Source organism: Capra hircus, chromosome 28 (genome assembly GCF_001704415.2).
Source record: "Capra hircus breed San Clemente chromosome 28, ASM170441v1, whole genome shotgun sequence".
Taxonomy (NCBI): Eukaryota; Metazoa; Chordata; class Mammalia; order Artiodactyla; family Bovidae; genus Capra; species Capra hircus.
In genome coordinates, this window is record NC_030835.1 from 26,295,378 (window position 1) to 26,319,747 (window position 24,370).

Below are 24,370 nucleotides of genomic sequence, written 5' to 3' on the forward strand. Positions count from 1 at the left end.
CACATCAAAACATAACATCTCATTTTTAAAAGTAAAATGGGCTAATACCAGTGTCGTTACTGGCACAGTCTTTCAAATCTCAACTTTTACAAGGAAGGTTAGGCAAGCCAAGTATTCCGAGTCTAGGATACTACAACACTGAGATGGACAATCAACAGAGAACAGAACTCTGATCCTGTTTTAAGAAGCTAAGTTTATTTTTGGTCTCGTCTGCACCACGATGGGCACCTGAGAAAAGGGACCTCTGCGTGGCCACTTCATCTCACCGTCCTTCTGCTGGCTTCATCACTAGACTGTGGGCCCAGCCCTGTCCCCTCAGCCCAGCTGTCCCCGTCCCCTCAGGAGATGCCGTTCACCCATATTTTCACCTCTCCTCCAGTGTACATCTTAGACACACCCAGTGGCTTATACCCTTCTCTTTCACTTACACCTTCCTCTTCTCCCCACTCCTGGGACATCACTGGACTCTGCAGAGAGGAGATCCAAGTAGCGCTCCGCTACCTCTGCTCTGCACTGGAGCACAGCTGCCTCCAGCCTCAACACTGTCCCTGCGTGCCAGCCCACGAAGGCCGGGTACACAGAGGCTCAGCGACTTCCTTGTTCTCTTCCACCATAGCTGTAGAGGCAGCTGACTACAAAACATGAAGGAAATCTCTAATGTATCAAAGTAATTGTTTGACAGAACGTCTTCAAATTCATGTTCAAAATTTCCAACACAGAAGCTGAACAAAATTTGCTTTTAACAAAGGTATAAAATACAATTACTTTATTGATTTATTACAATCAAATACTGCCGACTAGCATTACTTCACTCGTGCATCATTAAAAACAAAAGGATATTTCCTTGATATTTTCAAATGATGCATTACACAATAAACAAGAAAAGTTAGAACTTAAAATGCACCCTGATTAATAATGTAAACTGGTAATTAAAAAAAGCATAACTAATAATTTGGTTCCTTTCTTCATAAATGGAAATTTAAATATCTCTCCTGATAGTCTTGAGGTTATCATTATGTTACGAGTAGTGCAAAGTGTGGCACAGTTTCTTCTAGAAAGGTGCGTCTTACACACCTTACTGGACAAAGGAAACGTGCATGACAAGACGCGTCCAGTCAATGCATGATAGAAAGCATGTTTCAAACACAAGGCAGCCCCCTAGGCAACCATATTATTCAGGTTTCGCATTATCGTTTATGGCATTACAGATTAATTACACAGAACATACTTCTATAAATTTTAACCCTGAAGATAAAAATAAATGTTGCTTGAAAAAAATTATTCCAGGTAGCCATTTGGTTTGTATCAGGAGAAAGTGAACCTCCAACAGTTTCGTATCTGCCAGGTCTGGAATCACTCACTGGAGTCAGTAAATGAGACGCGCGACATGCTCCGCGGTGGCTGTGCCGAGTCCTGCCAAGCCTCTTCTCTGCAGTGTGCCTGGCGCGGCATCTCCGGGACTACCCTTGCACGCGGCTTTCCCTTCTTCATTGTCGCTAGATTATCTGTATTACCATATTATTTCCTCTCTTTACCTCTTCTATGGCCTTCCCTTTTAATTATTCATAAATCCTTTCAGAAAATCCTCAGAGAGCTCCATGAGGGGAAGTTCTGGAGATGGGAAATCCAAGGGAGGAAGATTGGGTATTGGAATATCCTTGGCTTTCCCAGTGTTTGAGGCAAACTTCTGCCAGGTTGAAGAGGCTGTTGCAGTTTCTGAATGTGGTGGCAAGCTCCATAACTCTGACTTTTCTACAAAATCAGCATCTACATCAAGCTCCTTTTCTATTGGGCCTTTTAGAAGTCTGGCCTTTTCCGCCTTTAGCTGTTTATTCTCTCTCCGTAATCTTTCATTCTCAGCCACGAGGAATTCCACGTGCCTCTTCAAATCTGCAATTTTGGTGGCCTGTTCCTCTATAATTGTTTTATCATCTTTTGGGGCTTTGCTTCCAATGCACGGCTCTGCTGGCTCCCTCTTCTGCTGAAGTAAAAATAGTAGTGTGTCTGGATCCCTGTCAAAGACCCCCTGAATTTCAGGCAAGTGTTTCTCTGTGGAAAGGCTGTACTTCTGAGAGAGCAGGGGGCTCTGGCCGTCTGCATCCTCAGCCGAGGGTCTGTGAGATGCCTGAAGCTGGGCAGCTGCTTCCTTGTCTGTGCTCTGCTGGGCTTTCAGTCTCTCCTCCCGCTTTGCCCTCTTCCATCTCTCCTGGATGAGGAGGAGCTGTTTCATGTGGCTATCCCTTTGCAGTTCCAGTGATAAGTGAGCCTATTACACAGAAAGAAAGGTACAATTTAACATTTTTTTAAACTCTCTTTAGTAATATCCAGTAAATGCTTTCGAGTATCTCCCTTTCTGAATAAGCCAGTATCACTTGAATTTTTATAATTTATATTATGTTTGTAATTCCATAGAATGCCAAACATTTTCCAAAATAATAAATAGTCTTTCTAGGTAAGCTACCATGTTTATTCATAAACAAAACATTGTTTAAGAAGTCAGAGTAAGTCCTATTCCAATTCCAAATCAACACACTGAATCGTATCTTTTTTGAATGTGCCTCAGCCCTCTGCAATGCTATTTGTACTCAGCTTAAAATCAGAAAATTTCCAGTTTGGACTTCTATTCTACAACTAGCTAAAGTCCTTCTATCAGCAAGGGTTCCATGCATTGTCTATATTGCACTGTTAACACAGGAAGTTCTGACAGTCAAAAGGAAGTGCCCAGAATGGAACACAACTTCTACAGAATTGGTATTTTTTCCCCTGTCACTGAGATCCGTCAGATCTCCTTAAGTCAATTGAAGATTTACCAAATAACTCCTCTGTATCTGCCACTTTTATTATCAGGAAATCACCTTTGGTTGAAGATTTAGCTTTGTATAAAGGCATTTTAAAACCCTAGGCAGGCCCTCCCCAAACAGAGAAGACAATGTAAAGCCACTAGTGAAATAAAAGTGCCGGAACCGCTTAGGAGTTCAGGAAAAGACAGGTGTGGATTTAAATGGTCTTTGACAGGCAAAGGAAAGACCAAGCGGTTTCCCCTTGGCCAGGCCAGCTTGCTTACTGTGAGCTAAGTATCAGAAAAGGCATTAAGAGGGGTCTCTCAAAGACACACATGCCAATCTAAGGTCTATGAGAAAACCCTAGGAAAAAGGACAAGCAGTGTCTGCATGCCGTCAGCAGCAATTCAGTCTTGATTTTTATTTTATATTGGAGTACAGTTGATTTACAAAGTTGCATTAGTCTCAGGTGTACAGTAAAGTGAATCAGTTACAAATATACATGTATCTACTCTTCTAGATTCTTTTCCCATAAAGGTCATTATAGTATTGAGCAGAGGTCCCTGTGCTGTGACGTAGGTCTTTGTTGATTATCTATTTTATATATAGTAGTATGTGTATGTCAGTTCATTTAATTTCCTTTCAGAAAAACTAATCTCTTCCCCATTTTATGTATTTTTGACTGCAGTGTTTTGGGAGGAGCCATATTTCCCTTCAAGAACTTTATTTTATACACAATTCAAGTCTCCACAAGAAAATTTTTCTAACCCTTGTGGGAAATATTAAAAGTGTCTCACCTGCTCAGACTGTGTTAGCTTCATGGCTTCAGAAAGATACGCTGGTTTAAAAAAAAAAAAAGGGCACATTAATATATGTCATCATTTTGTTATTAAAAGATCCAAGCACGGGTTTTAATACTCTGCCTGTGACAAAGAGAACTGGCCTTAGAAGCAATTCTGCTACACAGTTATCCTATTCCTGAAAAGGATTTTTTAAAAAAGGATTCTTAACTTCCTCAAAGAGGGGATCTGTGATAATCAAATGGAGATTGATTCATACTTCACCTGGAGGAGCTGGTTCTTTTAAATCACTGTAGATTTCACAGTTAAGGAAGTAAAGATGACATAATCAGAAAAACAGAATTAGGGAAGATTAAAATCATATAAAAACCTATCAAAATCCTATTATGCTCATAGAAATATCAAGATATTAACTATCAATTACTTTTTACCCACATGAATACCTAGACTATCATTTTGGCCTCCTACAAAACCATTTTATTGAATTGTTTCTAAGTTATATCATCAGCCTATGAATTTGGTAGTTAAAAGTCCAAAGAACTCACCGACATTTATAATAAGCAGCTGCAGGCAGAATTATGAAGTTTATGAAAATGAGCTAATTGCTGGAAACCAAGGAGCCATGTTTCCCTTCAAGAGCTCATGATGCATTTGTGAACTATACTCCCAGCCCTTTCCCACTTTATCTTTCTGTGGAGTTTACATTTTGTTGTATTCCTCTGTAAGCCCTTTGATAGCTTGTCTGGAATAAGATGGAGTATAAATAACAAGTATTATTAGCAACAGTAAAAATTAACAAGTAGTAACGGGCCTCCCTGGTGGCTCAGAGGTTAAAGCGTCTACCTGGAATGAGGGAGACCCAGGTTCGATCCCTGGGTCGGGAAGATCCCCTGGAGAAAGAAATGGCAACCCACTCCAGTACTCTTGCCTGGAGAATCCCATGGAGGGAGGAGCCCGGTAGACTACAGTCCATGGGGTTGAAAAGAGTCAGACACGACTGAGCAACTTCACTTTCACTTTTCACTTTCAGTGTTAGTAACAAGTTGTGTCCAATTAATCCTCATTTTTTATCTCCTCCTCACTATGAACTTTTTGGTATCTCTCACACATTAAGCTCCTTCTTGCCTTTTTGCTGACACTACAGGCACTGCTTTCTGTCTATTCTTAATCCAAATATTTTAATGATTTTCTAAGTTCGTGACTTGGAACTATTGTCTGCCAGGTTCTATCACAGTCTTTAAGACAGACTAACTGGATGCTCCCTCTCCATCAGAAAAAAGAGTTGGTTATACAGCCTTTGTTCCACCCATATTAAATTTTTTTTCCTCAACATTCTTTTACTCCTATATTAAGTCTGTATAACTGCATACAGACCATTTCTTTTCCTTTCCTTCAGGTTTAAGTCTGTTGAGACATTCTATTCCTTACTGTGAAAGTGTGGATAAATTTCTCTAGACATCCCTCCCATTCCCTCTGCATACATCTGTCTCCCTGTATGAACTCCAGTTTGCTTTACATTCAGTTTCTCAACAAACCAAAGTTTCACAAAACTATGCTTAACCCAAATGGAATACCTCCCTTTGTAGAATCCTGAAACTATAACATGACAGAAGACACCCAAGGACTGAGTTCCCAAAGAGCAGAGAACTCAGCAAGAGTCACACTGTCATTTAAAAGATTTACCCAATGTCATTTTAAAATCTGAGCCTTTAAAAGTTACTTTAAAAGAAAAAAAAATTATTTAAAAAAATTATTTTAATTAGAGGATAATGACAATATTGTGGTGGTGGTTTTTAATCTGTTTGCATGGTAATGAATTTGCCCCACAGCCACAACAGGAACAAGTGCCCACCATGACAAAAATGTCAGGAGAGAATACTCATCTCAGGAAATCTAACAGTGTGGTTAAACTCCTTCCTTCAACCATGATGCAAGGCTAGTATTTAAAGTAAATACTAAGCAGATGATGAGGAAAAGGAATTAAGAATATCTGAAGAATCTATTACTTTTTAACATCATCATCCAACCAGTCCATCCTGAAGGAGATGAGCCCTGGGATTTCTTCGGAAGGAATGATGCTAAAGCTGAAGCTCCAGTACTCTGGCCACCTCATGCGGAGAGCTGACTCACTGGAAAAGACCCTGATGCTGGGAGGGACTGGGGGCAGGAGGAGAAGGGGACGACCGAGGATGAGATGGCTGGATGGCATCACGGGCTCGATGGACGTGAGTCTGAGTGAACTCCGGGAGTTGGTGCTGGACAGGGAGGCCTGGCGTGCTGCGATTCATGGGGTCGCGAAGAGTCGGACACGACTGAGCGGCTGGACTGAACGGCACTGCTACTCTATCACGAACCTGTCGAGCTGCCACAGCCTATCTGCACACACACAGCACTGACGGCACAACCAAGACTGCTGTGCTCCGGTCAGTTCTGTGACACCGCAGCCTCAGGAGAGGGTTCAGGTCGAGGTCTACTTCCAGGTATAAACACACACTCTCAAGTCTGCTCACCTTCCGAAAAGCTCTCTTTGAGTTCTAAACATTGTTAATGGCTGTTACCAACTTCCCATTTAAGCTTTTGCCCTTTTTGCTGTCTGTGAAAGAAAAGAAATCCACCTAGAGACTGGGCTGCATAAGACTGGCAAGGGAGAGCTGCAGCAACCCAGTTACAGCTGCTGACCAAGGATTAAGCAGTACAGTCCTCTAACAGTGTGAGTTCTTAGTAGTTTATAGCTTCTTTAACATTTTTTTCAATATAGTGCGGTAAAAATAAGTACTCCTCCTCCTCCTCCCTACCCCCTGTCAGACTGAAGGTTTTCTTTCTGAGTTTGGTATCTCAGCTGATCAAGTAACCTCTACACATTCACAAAGCACTATCAGAACACTACCCTGCACAGAGGATATAAGTCCTTAGCGCTGTAGTCTCAGGGTCTCCCCTGCTCTTCAAAGGAGGCCCCTTCTTCTGCTAGTGAATTCTCTCACTTCAGGCTTTTGTTCCCAACATTCCTCAGATGAGGACCTTCCCCTGCTGTGTCTCTAACATGATTTCCAAACACTAAGCTGCTTACTCTCAGGATATATTTACATCCACAGCTCCCAAAACAGCTCTGTTCAAGCCCAGATGTTAAGTCAATTTAGAAAACACTGAGTTCATTCTGTCCACATTAATTCTCAAACTAGCATCACATTTACAACTCTACTCTGAAACACAACACAAGGCTATTTTCAAACAAGTCTAAACTCCACATCAAATCAGCTGGCTGGGATTAAGTAACCACACTTAAAGTTGTACCTCCAAAATTAGAGCTAATGGAATCCAACAAACTGCCTTTATCTTTTCTACCCCTGACAAAGTCACAGAATTTAGATAAAGAGAAAGGGGGACAGGTGTTTAAAGCCCAGCATTAATTTTAAGTCTTCCAATGAAAACAGGAATATAGACTAGGAATGAAAGACACTTCCCTCCCAAGCAGGAAGGGAAGATCCCACGTGCTGCTGAGCACCTAAGCCTGCAAGCCGCGCAACTGAGCCCAGGCTGTGCGCGCAGCTGCTGAAGCCCGTGTGCCCTCGACCCTGTGCTCTGTGGCAGGAGGAGCCACCACCACGAGCAGCTGGGGCACCGCAACAAAGGCCCAGGACAGCCAAAAGTAAAAGTGACGAATAAATCTTCAACAACAACAACAACTTTTATACCTTTTATATACTCAGAATCTCCTACCAATCAGAGACACTGCTTTGGGAAAGCAAGTGTTCTCTTTTCTTGCTCCAAGTAATAAATCCTTCCTTCTCTGGGGGAAAAAAAGAATATTCTGCCAATCAACACACAATCCACACTGTGAGGCATGGCCAAGTAGTGATAATAATAAATTTAAAACCACAAAGATTTATGGGATACATACAATGTGCTCAGCCCTGCAGCTGAAGGATACACTTCAGTGGCAAAACTAACTCTTCAAACGTAAGCCTTGAAATTTTCTCTCAAAATTACTGACTTTAGGCGAAAATCACTGACATAGAAGGACTTTTCTAAACCCGTCTCCACTGTGCTGTCTATATTTCAGCAGTAAGGCAACATAGGAGAAGATTCTGCCAGGAAAAAACAGGACACTGATTATGGTACTGACCTCAGGGAAAGGAGGTGCCTTTCTCTAGCAGGAAGACTGCAGGGCCTGCTCGAAGAATGGTGGCCACCCCGACTTAGGATGTACCACTCCCACTCCTAAGCTTTCAGGTTCGTTACTCGGCCAACAGAAACCAGTCTGTACAGAACAGACCCTGGAGAGCTATTTCTGAGTTCAACATATACTAACTTTTATAACTGGGATAAAATAAGGTGTTTGAAAGGAATCCAGTAATTCTAAATGTCATACCTAAAGAAGGTCATCAGCGGCATGATACTACAGGCATGAATGCATAGATGAAACATTCAGAAGGGAGCTAAAGACCACAGGAAAGGGTTTTGATGGGTTTTCCATTATCAGCACCTTAGGAAACAGAAACTCAGTGAAAATTAATTGGCTGGAATTAAATTAGTTATTAATTCCAGAACCCAAAATGGCTAAACATTTGAAATCCAAACTCCTCTATAACAACTAAGATGAACTGACAGACACTTACTGCAATCACTTCTGTCTCTGGGGAATCTTCCGGCTCAGAAAGTTGTGTCCAGGCATCATCTACCAATAAGGCAGATCCAATTTCCATGATTTAGAAAGCCTAGGCTAAGAGCAGCTGGAAAGCCTAACACACTAACTTGAAGCTGTGTTCCAGTGGGTCAGTACTCAGCGTGGCGTATATGCAGGGCAAGAACACATCATTACTCTTGTGACTTTCATCCTAAATACTGTGTTGAGAGGCACTGGAAAAAAGAAACTGCCAAGCAGTTTCAGACTCAGTACTACTTAAAAAGAATACTCACCTGCAGCCTTTTTGTGACAAGAAATAGCCTCTTCGTATTTCCCTGCAGCTAACAAACGATCTGCTCGTCTGCTCTGTTGATGGGCCTAGAAGAAAAACATTCCTGAGTTCTTTACTTTAAAAAAAAAACAAAAAAAAACACAACTTTTAAGCCAGTAATGCTGTTTGTTGCCACATGTGCCAAACCATTACAACTCTATCTAAAACTGGGGAAATCTAATGTGTAGTATCTGAAAGGACTGGTAACTTCTTTCAACTCTATTAATAAATTATCAAGGTTAATACCAGGCACTAACTCCTTCAAGGTGCTCACATTCGTCAAAGACTAACCAAGAGTTAAAATCAGATTGTTACTCAAAACGTATACTTCCTTGTTTTTTAATTCATTCTTTCTTTTCAACATTTAAGTTACTGTTTACATTACATTTTAAAGATAAAAAATTCATACATTATACAGTTGAGGAATTAATGATACCAATAATTAATGTTATGGTGGATATTTTTTCAGGTACAACTCACCCAAACAACAAACTCAGAAGTACTGAACGCATATTTGGATTAACTAAGTAGTCACTTGTCTCCTTACATCTGTGTTACATTTAAGAATTATTACAATTCTGTGAAATGTGTTTCACCTCTTACAAAAGGGAGCTCCCTAGGCTCATAGCGGTCACATATCTTACATTAAGTTATATGGTTAGCAGGCAAGGAGAAAGAAACTGAAGTCTTCCAACTAGGCTAATGTTTTCCTCACTAACAAACTCACAGATAATTTAACAAAGCTAGTCAAAGTGGAAAAAGCACTATACACGTATGTTCATAGCAGCATTATTCACAGTAGTCAAAAAGAGGAAGTAACCTAAGCATCAATAGAAAAATGAACAAAATGTTGTATACATGTACCATGTAAAATCAGCCTGAAGAGAGAGGAAACTGACCCATGCTGTAACATGGATGAACTTTAAGGACTTGAAGCTAATAATGAAATATAGCATGAGCCACTTAAAGAAAAACAAACACTGTATGATCCCACTTATGAGGTATCTGTGCTCAGTCTTTCAGTCATGTCTTGACTCTCTGAGACCCCACAGACTGTAGCCCACCAGGCTCCTCTGTCCATGGGATTCTCCAGGCAAGAGTACTGGAGTGGGCTGCCATGCCCTTCTCCAGGGATCCTCCAGCCCAGGGACTGAACCCTCATCTCCTATGTCAGCAGGCTGATTCTTTACCACTGAGATATCTGGGAAGCCCAAAGACATATCTAAAGTAGTCAAATTCATAAAGCCTGAAAGTAGAATGGTGGTTGCCAGAGACCAGGGGAAAGAAAGGTGGGACGTGCTCATTCAATGGGGGTAGAGTTTCATTTTTACAAGATGAAAAATTTCTGGACATCTGCTGCACAAAAATGTGAATATTCTTAACACTACTGAACTGTACATTTAAAAATTACAGACGGCAAATTTGGGAGATCTCTGATGGTCTAGTGGTTAGAATCGGTGCTTTCACTGCCACAGCCCAGGTTCAATCCCTGATCAGGGAACTGAGATCCCATAAGCCACATGGTGTGGTCAAAAACTTTTTTAATTAAAAAAAAAATCAGAGATGGAAAATTGTATGTCTTCTGTACTTTACCTTAGTGTTTTTAACAGCAAAAATAAAATCTGTGTCAGGTGTAAAATGATTCATCTTGAATGCTTTTCAAAAAATGTGCCACTGATGCTTCATAAGAACATTTCAAAGGATCACTTTTGTAACTGAGATTAGAAATATTCTGAGCATGCTTACAAATCATGCTCAGTGGAAAACAGGCGAAGAAGGGCACAGTCCACTTCAGGCAATGCATGCTGTCTACATTTCTCCTGTCTCTACTTCAGTAAGGAAGAAGGAACACTTAGAAACAAGATCATTCTTCCAATTGTTTCAGAGGCTTCTTACTCGTCAAACAGTAAACAAACTTTTTCATTCCTAAAAAAGGGGGGCAGGTAATAAGAAATGACTATGGGCTGAAAATAATTTCAACCATGGAGTCTTGGACTGAAGAAAGAACACATGTTCTGAACACAGGAATATTAGATAGTATCCAGAAATGATAGAGATCTTTGGGAAGAGAACGTACATGATGAAGAAAACTAAGTTACGACCAACATGATTTCTCCAAGAAATGTATTCTGAGTATAGCTTAAACAAGTGACACTCCGGCTCAAGGTAGGGGGAAAAAATGAAAGAATCAAAGCCTTAACCTTTCTAGGCTTTGAAAGAAGCCCTCTAGAAGAGACAGTGTTCTCCTGAAATCCAAAAGTACTTTCTAACTAGGATGGCACAGTGTAGGCAAAGCCCTACCAAGAACCTGGGCCACTGGGCACAAGTCCTCACTCTCCCACTGCTAAGTCGCTTCAGTCATGTCCAACTCTGTGTGACCCCATAGATGGCAGCCCATCAGGCTCCTCTGTCCCTGGGATTCTTCAGGCAAGAACACTGGAGTGGGTTGCCACTTCCTTTTCCAATGCATGAAAGTGAAAAGTGAAAGGAAGTCACTTAGTCGTGTCCGACTCTTAGCAACCCCACGGACTGCAGCCCACCAGGCTCCTCCATCCATGGGAGTTTCCAGGCAAGAGTACTGGAGTGGGGTGCCAGTGCCTTCTCCACACTCTCCCACTAAAACCAGCAATATTATCTGGGCCTTCAGGGTCTGTTTCCTCACTTGTAAAATGATGGAGTTAGACCACATCTGTGCTTCTTAAGTTTTAACTGAATCTGAATGCCCTGCGAAATACATGTAGACGACTCTTCAGTAGGACCTCAGATTCCACCAGTAAAGCTAGACCCACAGGTTCCCAGATGCACCTGAGAAGCAGGGATGAGATGCTCTCTGGGGTTACCTCATTCTAACGCTGTGTCTTTAGTTTCTGTCCAATGACATCAATCCCTTTCTACCTTGGACCGTATTTATGAAGCTCCCTAGTTAAACTTCAAGTTTCACAAAAAGAGAATATTTTTTCTTTCTCATATTCTTTTTCATCATGGTTTATTACAGGATATTGAATATACTTCCCTGTGTTATACAGTTGGTCCTTGTTGGTTATCTTCTTTATATACTATAGGCTATGTCTGCTAATCCCAAGTTGCCCCACCCCATTTCCCCTTTGCTAACCATTAATTTTCTGTGAGACTGTTTCTGTTTCACAGAAAAATTTATTTGTGTCATATTTTTAAATACCACATATAAGTGACCTCATATGGTATTTCCTTCTCTGACTTACTTCACTTGTTATGATAACCTCCAGGCCCATCCATGTTGCTACAAATGGCATTATTTCATTTTTTTTTGTGGCTGAGTAATATTCCATGTGTACATATGACACAACACCTTTATCCATTCACCTGTCCATGAACCTGTTTCCACGTGTGGGGTACTGTAATAGTGCTGCTATGAAAATAGGTGTGTATGTATCTTTTAAACTGGAGTTGTGTCTGGATATATGCATGGGAGCAAGACTGCTGGATCATATGTACAGCTATTTTTCGTTTAAGGGACTCCAACACTGTTTTTCACAGCAGCTGTACCAACTTACATTCCCACCAACAGTTTTGAATTCCTTTTCCCACACTCTCTCCAGCATTTTTAATTTGTAGAATTTTTTTAGTGATGGTCATTCTGACTGATGTGAGGTGGTATCTCACTGTAGTTTTGATTTGAATTTCTCTAATAATTAGCAATGTTGAACATCTTTTTATGTGCCTACTGGCCATCTGTATATCTTCTTTGAAGAAATGTGTGTTTGGGTCTTCTGCCCATTTTTAATCAAGTTGTTTATTTTTTTGTTATGAGCTGTTAGAATATTTTGGAAATTAAGCCCTTGTCAGTCAGATAGCTTGCAAATATTTTCTCCCATTCTGTAGGCTGTTTTTCTGTTTATGGCTTCCTTTGCCATGCAAAGCTTCTAAGTTTGATTAGGTCCCGTTTGTTTATTTCTATTGCCTTGGGAGACTACCCTAGGAAAACATCGCCATGATTTATGTCAGAGAATGTTTTGCCTATGTTCTTTTCTAGGAATTCAATGTTGTCACGTCAAGTCTTTAAGCCATTTTGAGTTTATTTCTGTCTATGGTACGAAATAAACTTTTTTTTCTTTTTTTTCATTTCAAAACCAGAGAAACCAAAAGTTCTCAAGTGGTAAGACCAGGATCTCATGGCTCTTCCAACTCCCCTAAAACTTCTCCATGTAAAATTCAATCTCTGATCACTCTGCCAATTCAGGAGTTACATCTCATTTTAAAACACACACCTACTCTAGTTATCTGGCACGTGAGCAATCAAATTCCCTACCAAATTCTTGTTAGACATCCAGCAAATGCTGACTGTTGAGGTTTTCAAATCTCAACTTGAGCATTTATTAGACACTGGAACTTGGCTTTAACTTCCTGCCCAAGTTTTCTCATCTTTAAGATGAGAATATTGTGAAAATTAAACGAGTTAAAAGACAATAAAAGGGACTTGCCTGGTGGTCCAGTAGTTTAAAATCTGCCTTCCAATGCAAGGAAGGTGGGTTCCATCCCTAGTCAGGGAACCAAGATTCCACATGCCGTGGGGCAACTAAGCCCACCCACTGCAACTACTTAGCCCACACTCTGGAGCCCATATATCACAACTAGAGAGCCCACACACCGCAGGCACCAAGCCCGCGCACCACAGCCAGAGAGAAGCTGGGCCCCTGCGCCCGGATGAAGAGCCCGCGCGCCACAGCCAGAGAGAAGCCGGGCCCCTGCGCCCCGATGAAGAGCCCGCGAGCCACAGCCAGAGAGAAGCCGGGCCCCTGCGCCCCGATGAAGAGCCCGCGAGCCACAGCCGGAGAGAAGCTGGGTCCCTGCACCCCGATGAAAAGCCTGTGTGCCACAACTAAGGCCCAACACAGTCAAATAAATATTATTTTTAAAAAGAATTTAAAAGCATCAGAGCTATCTACCACCATAAAATGTATAATGTGGTAGAACAGACTAAACTGCATTCTCTTTCAACTAAAGATACTGCACAAAACTTACTTTCAAGTAGTTCTTATTTTTAAAACAATTTTTACAGATCTTTCTTAAAGCAAAGATTATATGGTCATTTATTTATATCTGTTTTGTTATATACAGAACATTCTATCCAAAAGCAACAAAATACACATTCTTCAAGTGCTCAAAGAACATCCTCCAGGATAGATAATAGTGTTAGACCACAAAACAAGTCTTAATAAACCTAAAAAGACTGAAATCATTTCAAGGCATCATTTCCAGCCACCACGGAAACTAATTACAAGGAGAAATAAACTACAAGAAGAAAACTGGAAAAACTGTAACTGTGTGGAGATTAAATAGCATGCCACTGAACAATGAATAGGTCAAAGGAGAAATCAAAAGAGAAATAAAAAATACTTTGAGACAAATGAAAATGGAAATAAAACATACCAAAACTTATGAGATGCAGCAAAAGCAATTCTAAGAGGGAAGTTCATATGGATAAAAGCCTACCTTGCAGAACCAGAAAAATCTCCAATAATCTAACTTTACACCTCAAGGAACTAGGGAAAAAAATGATGCCCAAGGTTAGTAGAAGAAAGGAAATAACGAAGATCAGAGCAGAAACAGACAAAATAGAGATTTAAAAAAAAAAAAACAGAAAAGATCAGTAAAACCAAGAGCTAATTCTTTGAAAAGATTAACAAAATTGACAAACCTATAGCTATACTCAGCGAGTATACTGAAGTGAAGAGCCGACTCATTGGAAAAGGCCCTGATGCTGGGCAAGACTGAAGGCAGGAGGAGAAGGGGGCAACAGAGGATGAGATGGTTGGACGGCATCGCTGACTCAACAGACATGAGTTTGAGCAAACTTTGGGAGATGGTGGAGGACAGGAAAACCCGCCATGCTACTGTCCATGGGGTCACAAAGAGTTGGACATAACTGAACAACAATACTCAAAGAAGAAAAAAAGAGAAGATTCAAGTAAAATTTTAAAATGAGGGAATTTCCTGGTGGTCCAGTGGTTAGGACTCACTGCTTTCACTGCTGTGGCCTGGATTCAATTCCTAGTTGGGGAACTAAGATCCCACAAGCCATATAATGTGGCCAACTCCCCCACCCCCACTTCCCCAAACAAACAAAACACAAAAATGAAAGATGTTACAACAGATAACACAAAAATACAAAGGATCATAAAAGACTATTATGAACAATTATCAATATATGCCAACAAACTGGGCAACCTAGAAAAAAATGGGTGAATTCCTGGGGAAAAAAGCTTTGGAAAAAAAAAAAACAGAAAACCTGAACAGACCAATAAGAGGCATACCTCCAAGATATTTCAAGTTCAGTTCCAGGCCACTGCAATAAAGCGAATGCCAGAGTAAAACAAGTTACACAAATTTTTTGGTTTCCCAATGCATGTAAAAGTTATGTTTACACTACATGTGTGATAGTATTATGTCCTTAAAAAAAAAAGGATATTTCCTTAATACACTTAGAATAACAATGCCAATAAGACACAGGGTAGACACAAACCTTCAACTTGTCTTTAAAAAAAAAAAAAAATCGACAACATCTGCAAGTGCAATAAAGTGAAGCCCAGTGAAATGAGGTAACCACAAGCCCCACACAAAATAACCCCAGGACCAGATGCCTTCACTGGTGAAGTCTACCAAAAATTCAAACAAGAATTAATACCAATCCTCTCAAACTCTTCCCAAAAAACAGAAGAGTAGGGAATACTTCCCTCCTTTACTTATCTTACAAGGCCAGCATCACCCTGATACCAAAACAGACACGGACACCAAAAGAAAAAAAAAAAGCTAGAGGCCAACATACCCGATGAACAGATACAAAAATCCTTGGCAGAATACTAGCAAATCAAGTGGGATTTATTCCAGGGATACAAGGACAGTTCAACAAATCAAATTTACCCCAAAATCAATGTGATGACACCTTAACAAAAGGAAGACTAAACATGATATGAGCATTTCAACAAGATAAAAAGCATCTGACAAAAATCAACACCCACTCATGATGAAAACTCTTAACAAAATGAATATAGAGAAAATATATCTCAACATTATAAAAACCATGTATGACAGGCCTATGGCTAACATAATACTCAACACTTTTCCTCTAAGATCAGGAACAAGACAAAGATGTCCACTCTAGCTGCTTTCAGTCAGCACAGTATTGGAAGTCCCTCCTAGCCACATAAATTAGATGAGAGTAAGACATCCAAAGCAGGAAGAAAGAAGTAAAATTGTTCACTATTTATGGATAACAAGATATTATATACCAAAAGCTCTAAAGATTCCACCCAAAATCTTAGAATCAATGAATGTAGTACGAAGTTGTAAGATAAAAAATCAATACACAGGAACTTCCCTGGTGGTCAGTGGCTAAGACTCCACACTCCTGACGTAGGGGCCCAGGATGGAGCCCTGGTCAGGGAGCTAGATCCCACACGCCATGACCAAGAGTTCTCATGCTGCAGCTAAGATTCTGCATGCCATAACTGAAGACTGAAAACCCCAAGTACAACAACTAAGACCCGGCACAGTCAAATATTCTACAAAATCAATACACATATTTCCGTTGCATTTCTATACTCTAAAAATATATAAGAGAAATTAAGAAAACAATCCCATTTACAACTGCATCGAAAGCAATAAGTACTTAGGAGTAAATTTAACCAAAGAGGTTAAAGACCTGTACACAAAAACTATTAAGCCACTGATGGAATGGATTTAAAGAATAGTTAAAATGCCCATACTACAATACACGGATTCAGTGCAACCTGTCAAAATTCCAATGGTACTTTTCACAGAAATCGAACAATCCTAACAGCTGCACAGAAATACAAAAACTCCCAAATACCCAAAGCAATACAAAGAACAAAGCTGCAGGAATCAGGCTCTTTGATTTCAAACTATCTTACAAAGCTATGTATGTGCTTAGTCGCTCAGTCGTGTCCGACTGTTTACGACCTCGTGGACTGTAGCCCACCAGACTCCTCTGTCCATGGGGTTCTCCAGGCAAGAACACTGGAGTGAGTTACCATGCACTCCTCCAGGGGATCTTCCCAATCCAAGGACTGAACCCAGGTCTCCCACAATAAGGGCAGATTCTTCACCGTCTGAGCCAGCGGGGAAGCCTACAAAGCTACAGTAGTCAAAACACTACGATAGCATAAAAGACACAAAGATCAATGGAACAGGATAGCCTAGAAATAAATCCATGAATAAACGGTCAATTAACAAGTGTCTAACGAGCCAAGAATATACAACAGGGAAAGGACAGTTTCTTCCATAAATGATAATGGGAAAACAGGATAGCCACGTGCTAAAGAATGCAATTGGACCACTACCTTACACAACATACAACAGTTAACTTAAAATGGATTAAAGAACGTAAGACCTGAAACTCCACAAAGAAAACTCAGGCAGAAAGCTCTTTGACATAATTCTTGGTCGTGATAATTTATTAACTGACAGCAAAAGCAACAAAAGCCAAGAGTGGGACTACATCAAACTAAAAAGCTTATGCACAGCAGAGGAAATCAAAATGAAAAGGCAACCTACCAAATGGGAGAAAATATTTGCAAATCTTATATCTGATGAGGGGTTAGTATCCAAAATAACAAAGAATTCGTACAATATAAAAATAAAAAGCAAAACAATCTGATTAAACCACAGCAATCTTCTCTTCGAGAAAATCAGAGATACCAAGGGAACATTTCATGCCAAGATGGGCACGACAAAGGACAGAAATGGTATGGACCTAACAGAAGCAGAAGATATTAAGAAGAGGGGGCAAGAATACACAAAAGAACTTTACAAAAAAGATCATAATGACCCAGATAACCACAATGGTGTGATCACTCACCTAGAGCCAGACATCCTGAAATGTGAAGTCAGGTGGGCCTTAGGAAGCATTAGTATGAACAAAGCTAGTGGAGGTGATGGAATTCCAGTTGAGCTCTTTCAAATCCTAAAAGATGCTGCTGTTAGATGATGCTGGCACTCAAAATGCCAGCAAATTTGGAAAACTCAGCAGTGGCCACAGGACTGGAAAAGGTCAGGTTTCATTCCAATTCCAAAGAAAGGCAACGCCAAAGGATGTTCAAACTACCACACAATTGCACTCATCTCACAAGCTAGCAAAGTAATGCTCAAAATTCTCCAAGCCAGGCTTCAACAGTGAGCTTTCAGATGTTCAATGTGGATTTAGAAAAGGCATAGTAACCAAAGATCAAATTGCCAACATCCACTGGATCATCGGAAAAGCAAGAGAGTTCCAGAAAAACATCTACTTCTCCTTTATTGACTATGCTAAAGCCTTTGACTGTGTGGATCACAACAACCTGCGGAGAATTCTTCAAGAGTAGGGAATGCCAGAACAACTTACCTGCCTCCTGAGAAATCTGTATGCAGGTCACGAAGCAACAGATAGAACTGGACCACGGAACAACAGACTGGTTCCAAATCGGGAAAGGAGCACATCAAGGCTGTATACTGTCACCCTGCTTATTTAACTTCTATGCAGAGTACATCATGAGAAATGCTGGGCTGGAGGAAGCACAAGGTGGAATCAAGATTGCCAGGAGAAATATCAATAACCTCAGATATGCAAATGACACTACCCTTATGGCAGAAAGTGAAGAAGAACTAAAGAGCCTCTTGATGAAAGTGAAAGAGGAGAGCGAAAAAGTTGGCTTAAAACTCCACATTCGGAAAACTACGATCATGGCATCTGGTCCCATCAATTCATGGCAAAAAGATGGGGAAAACAGTGACAGACTTTATTTTGGGGGGTTCCAAAATCACTGCAGATGGTGATTGCAGACATGAAATTAAAGGACCCTTGCTCTTTGGAAGAAAAGTTCTGACCAACCTAGACAGCATATTAAAAAGTAGACACATTACTTTGCCAACAAAGGTCCATCTAGTCAAAGATATGGTTTTTCCAGTAGTCATGTATGGATGTGAGAGTGGGACTATAAAGAAAGCTGAGCGCCAAAGAATTGATGCTTTTGAACTGTGGTGTGGAGAAGACTCTTGAGAATCCCTTGGACTGCAAGGAGATCCAACCAGTTCATCCTAAAGGAAACCAGTCTTGAATATTCACTGGAAGGACTTATGCTGAAGCTCAAACTCCAATATTTTGGCCACTAATGCAAAGAACTGACTCCTTGGTAAGACCCTGATGCTGGGAAAGATTGAAGGTGGGAGAAGCGGATGACAAAGGATGATACGGTTGGATGGCATCACCAACTTGATGGACATGAGTTTGAGTAAGCTCCAGGAGTTAATGATGGACAGGGAAGCCTGCTGTGCTGCAGTCCATTGGGTTGCAAAAGTTGGATACAACTGAGCAATTGAACTGAAACCACAGGCAGAGAATCTCAGTAGACATTTTTGTTTTTGTTTTTTTTTCCAGAAAAATACCCAAAAGTGGAACTGCAAGATAGTATGGTAATTCTACTTTAAATTTTTCAAGGGACCTTTTTTCACAGTGGCTGCACCAATGTACGTATACAGTCCCACCAACAGTGCACACGGGTTCCCTTTTCTCTAATTCTGGCCAACACTTGTTACTTTGTATCTTTTAAAGAGTCACCATTCTAACCCGGAGGATTTCCTCTATGGCTCAGACAGTAAATAATCTTGCAATGCGCAAGACCTGGGTTCAGTCCCTGGTTTGGGAAGATCCACTGGAGAAGGGAACAGCTACCCAGTCCAGTATTCTGGCCTAGAGAATTCCATGGACAGAGGAGCCTGGTAGGCTACAGTCCATGGGGTTGCAAGAGTCAAGACACAACTTGGCAACTAAACCACAACCATTCCAACAGGTGAGAGATGATATCTCGGGGTTTTGATTTATTTGCATTTCCCTTATTAGTGATGTTGAGCATCTTTTCATGTATCTGTTGGCCATCCGTATGTCTTCTTTGGAAAAATGTCTATTCAAATCCTCTGCCTGTTGTTTAATCAGATTTTTTTTTTTGCTATTTTGGATACTAACTCATCATATGTAACTTGCAAATATTTTCTCCCATTTAGTAGGTTGCCTTTTCATTTTGCTGCTGTGCATAAGTTTCTTAGTTTGATGTAGCCCCAAAGGATTATACTTTCTTGATACTCTTTGTTGCTGCAGTTCTTATTTTCTTTGCTTTTCTATCAGCAATTGCGGTAAGCTGCTTATATGGCTCCCAATGACTTCTCCCTCCTGGGATTCACAACCTTATATAATCTTCCTTCCTCAAATGTGGGTTGGACCTAGTGATTCACATCTAAGAAACAGAGTACAATCAAGGTGATGGAGGATCACTTCCATGGCTAGGTAACCAAAGATTGTCACTTGCATCTTGGTAGTGCTCTCTCTCCCTTGCTTAGTTTAGTGCAGCCAACAGTCATGTTGTTTGCTGCCCCAAGGAAACACTCACCTGGAAGGGTATGAGGTAGCCTGCCAACAGCCAGCAAGGAACTGAAGTCCTCAATCCAAAACCCCTCAAGGAATGAAATCTTGCCCTCAACCCTGTGAGTGAACTTGGAAGCAGCTCCTGCCTCAGGAGAGCCTTCAAACCTCACCTTAACTGTAGCCTTGTAAAAGACCCTGAAGCAAAGAACCCAGCAAAGTCATGCCTTTATCCCCGATACACAGAAACTGTGGGGAAACAAATGTGTGCTGTCTTAAGCGGCTACGTTTCGGGATAACTTATCTCAGTAGGTAACTGTGGCTCCACTGGTAAAGAATCCACCTGCAAGGCAGGAGACCTGGGTTCAATCCCTGGGTTAGGAAGATCTCCTGGAGAAGGGAAAGGCTACCCACTCCAGAATCCTGGAGAATTCCATGGATTCTATGGTCCATGAGTCCATGGGGTCACAAAGAGTCGGAAACGACAGCGACTTTCACTTAAGTATTCACTTAAGGTAACTAATATTTTAATAGTATGGTATCTGTTATTTGTAAGCTGCCTCAAACTTTATTTGGAAATAGATGTTTAAATATGGAAACCAGCGACTGGCCAATCCTTACATGGCTGGGATATCCTGTCACTGAATATTGGGAATATTAGCTTTTGTGATACCACAATCTCATATTAAAATACTTTCTGGCACTTAGGGTTTACAATACACTGATTTGAGAATCCTGTGTAAATTCTCATGGAAATTTGTACCTCTGATCCAGATAGGATGGAATAGCTGGCATTGGTTTACCCTCCAATTGTAAACAACTACAAAACTGGGTGAAGTATAAAGAAACAACAGTTTATAGATGGCTGAGAAAAAAAAGTAACAGAAGGATACATTTTCAAGAAATGGGAAATGTACAAGGTGAAACCTGCATTCCCCTTGGCATTCTGAGTGCATTTTCCAAAACAGAGTACAGGAAAATAAAGCCCAAGAAGGCAGTATCTCATTGGCCAAAGTTCAGTCACTCAGTTGTGTCCATCTCTGTGTGACCCCTTGAACAGCAGCATGCCAGGCTTCCCTGTCCTTCACTATCTCTGTGAGTTTGCTCAAACTCATATGCATTGAGTCGGTGATACCATCCAACCATCTCCTCCTCTGCTGCCCTTGATCTCTCCTGGCATCAGGGTCTTTTCCAATGAGTAGGCTCTTCACATCAGGTGGCCAAAGTACTGGAACTTCAGCCTCAGCACCAGTCGTTCCAATCAATATTCAGGGCTGATTTCCTTTAGAATTCTGATCTTGCTGTCTAAGGAACTCTCAAGAGTCTTCTCAAGCACCACAATTCGAAGCCATCAATTTCTCGGTGCTCAGCCTTCTATAGTATGGTCCAACTCTCACATCCATACGTGACTTTTGGAAAACCATAGCTTTGACTATCCTGATCTTTGTTGGCAAAGTGATCTCTCTGCTTTTTAATATGCTGTCTAGATTTGTCATAGCTTTTCTTCCCAGGAGCATGCATCTTTTAATTTTCGTGGCTGCAGTCACTATCTGCAGTGATCTTGGAGCCCAAGAAAATGAAATCCGACACTGTTTCCACTTTTCCCCATCTATTTGCCATGAAGTGATGGGACCGGATGCCATGATCTTTGTTTTTTGAATGTTGAGTAATAAGCCAGCTTTTTCACTCTCCTCTTTCACCTTCATCAAGAGGCTCTTTAGTTCCTCCTTGCTTTCTGCCATAAGGGTGGTGTCATCTGCAAATCTGAGGTTACTGATATTTCTCCCGGCAATCTTGATTCCACCTTGTGCTTCAATCCAGCCCAGCATTTCGCATGATGTACCCTGCACATAATTCAAATAAGCAGGTGACAATATACAGCCTTGATGTACTCCTTTCCCAATTTGGAACCAGTTGGTTGTTCCATGTCTAGTTCTAACTGTTGCTTCCTGACCTGCATACAGGTTTCTCAGGAGGCAGGTAAGGTGGTCTGGTATTCCCATCTTTTCCACAGTTCGTTGTGGCCCACACAGTCAAAGGCTTAGCATAATCAATGAAGCAGAAGTAGACGTTTTCTGGAATTCCCTTGCTTTTTCTATGATCCAACCGATGTTGGCAATTTGACTTCTTGTTCCTCTGCCTTTTCTAAATATAGCTTGTACATCTGTAAGTTCTCAGTTCACCTCCTGTTGAAGCCAAGCTTGAAGGATTAAGGAGACGGAAACTGGAAGGAAAAGCTAGATTTTGAGGAGTCCACGGTTAGAGGGAAGTGCAATGGAGACACCCTACAAGTATGCATCAAAGACTCTCAGATTCTTGGCTAACATCTAAGCTGTACATGAACAGGCCCCAACTCCAGGAAGCTGAGCAGAAATTCTTAGCAATGAATTCAGAAGCCACACAGTGTTGGGGAGACAGCTTGCAGTTTGGGTCGAGAGAAAGTATTACCTTTGGTGAACACTTGGGACTCTGAGTTGAGACCTCAAAAGTCCAGCCCTGTGAGTAAGGCCACACTCTAGGCATCATGGGTAAAACTGAAACAGACCAACTGTGGTAAAGCCTAAAATCAAGCCTGGACTGAATCAAGATGATCCACTAGCATTTTAATTGTCAGCCAGAAGAACAAGCTATTAACAACGTTCTTTGGAGGAAAATAACAAATTCAGAATCTCCATAATACATCATCCATAACATGTAATATACAATAAAGTTACCAGCACATCAAGCAGGAAAATGGCACTAACAGAAACAGAACCAGAGATTACCCAGGTATTGGAAAAGCAAGGAACTCTATGCTTAAGATGCTAAAGAAAACAGAGAAAGAGAACACAACAGATGAAAACTACAGAATGGGATAAAAGTTCTGTAAGAACATGGACTTTGTGTCAAATCTTTGATGCCCAGATTACCTGATAAGACAGTGACCACTCATGCGTTTGATGGGTCAATGAACAGTTAGTCAGATGGAAGGACAAAAGAGGTTGTGTTGAGGGTTGGTGACAAAACTAAAGATTCTTAAATGCCAAACGAGCATTAATGTATTTCATAGAAAATACCAAAATGAAACTTTGCATCAAAATCTAAAATAAACAACTATACATATGTATATACACCTATACTGAGCACAAGAAAACCAGTCAGTGGTACATTTACTTCATTCACTATTTCATCCATCCAGTCTTGAGGACATTTTAACCAGCAGTTTCCTACTCCCTCCTGAGTAAACATGAAAGCACAACACCACAAAATGTTCTAAAGCCTTTATAAAAAGTGAAACAGCTTTAGATGTGGTAACACCTTACTACACGCACGTGTGCTCGGTCAAGTCCAGTGCTTTCGCGACCCCATGGGCCCTAGCCCACCAGGCTCCTCTGTCCATGGGATTATCCTGACAAGAATACTAGAGTGGGTTGCCATTTCCTGCTCCAGGGGATCTTCCCAACCCAGGGATCGAACTCCCATCTCCGATGGCTCCTGCACTGGCAGGCAGGTTCTTCACCACTGAGGCACCTGGGAAGCCCCCTTATTCCATGTGCCCTGTACGAATTCCTCCCTTGCTGAATTCTCCTCAGAAATAGCCGACACTTTCCACATGCCCGTCCCCCTCCCCCACCGCGAACCCTGTGAACTGTTCTTCCTACACAATCAATGTGATCCCCATGGAACTTGCTGTATTTATAAATTACCTAGTCCCCTAGACATCTAAAGAAACCATTCCAGCATATTCTCAAACTTAGGACCAGAGGGTACGTCAGGAAAGTTTTGATTGGTTATAACTAGCCAGGTGGAAAATGTAGATTTGGAATCTGGAGGGAGAAGTAAAGCAATAAAGTCTGATGAGGCAGAGCAGAAAAACCTGCTTATCTTGAGTCCCTGGTCCCATAAGCCCTTAGACTAACCTACATTGTAGTCTTGCCCTTCCTGCACCTTCGTTTTGCATGTTTCATTTTTTGGGGGGAAGGGGAGAGGGGAGGCAATGCTGTATGGCACGCAGGATTTTAGTTCCCCAACCAGGTACTGAATCCGTGCACTAGACAGTGGAAGCTCAGAGTCTTAACATCTGGACCTTCAGGTGCCTTACACCTACCTTTTGATTTCAATAAATTATCCCTTTTGATTTAAGCTAATTTGAAATGGATTTCTATCACCTGTGACCAACAAAACTCCTAACCACAGCTAGACTACCAAGTGACTGCCCTCACCAAGTACATGCTAACTGCCTTAAAACTACAGGTTCATACTGTGTTCTTTCCCAAAGGAAAAAAAAGTATCACTTTCTATTAAATTTCCATTTATTTATTTGTGTCCTTGGGGAAACTGTAAGTAAAGATGAAAAGGAAAGGAATACCATTACCAAACACAATAAACTGGCAGAGGAAAATCTAATGTACTCTTGAACCTTGCGGTAATGTCCTCAATGGAGAGCAAAGTCATTCACTCTCCATT

The 24,370-nt window shown here is 41.1% G+C and overlaps 1 protein-coding gene across 2 annotated transcripts in view; it reads right to left on the minus strand.

Annotated features, from left to right (window-relative positions):
• NRBF2 (nuclear receptor binding factor 2) overlaps positions 745-24,370 on the minus strand; it is a 28,871-nt gene continuing 5,245 nt past the window's right edge. The window contains exons 2-4 of one of the 2 annotated variants that reach the window (XM_018042540.1): positions 8,498-8,582; positions 3,578-3,618; positions 745-2,266 (exon numbers count right to left, since the gene is read on the minus strand). In XM_018042540.1, the coding sequence (XP_017898029.1) occupies positions 1,556-2,266; positions 3,578-3,618; positions 8,498-8,582 (837 nt within the window). In that variant the 3' untranslated portion in view covers positions 745-1,555. The remainder of the gene's footprint in view (positions 2,267-3,577; positions 3,619-8,497; positions 8,583-24,370) is intronic. The other variant, XM_018042541.1, reaches the window with a different exon arrangement.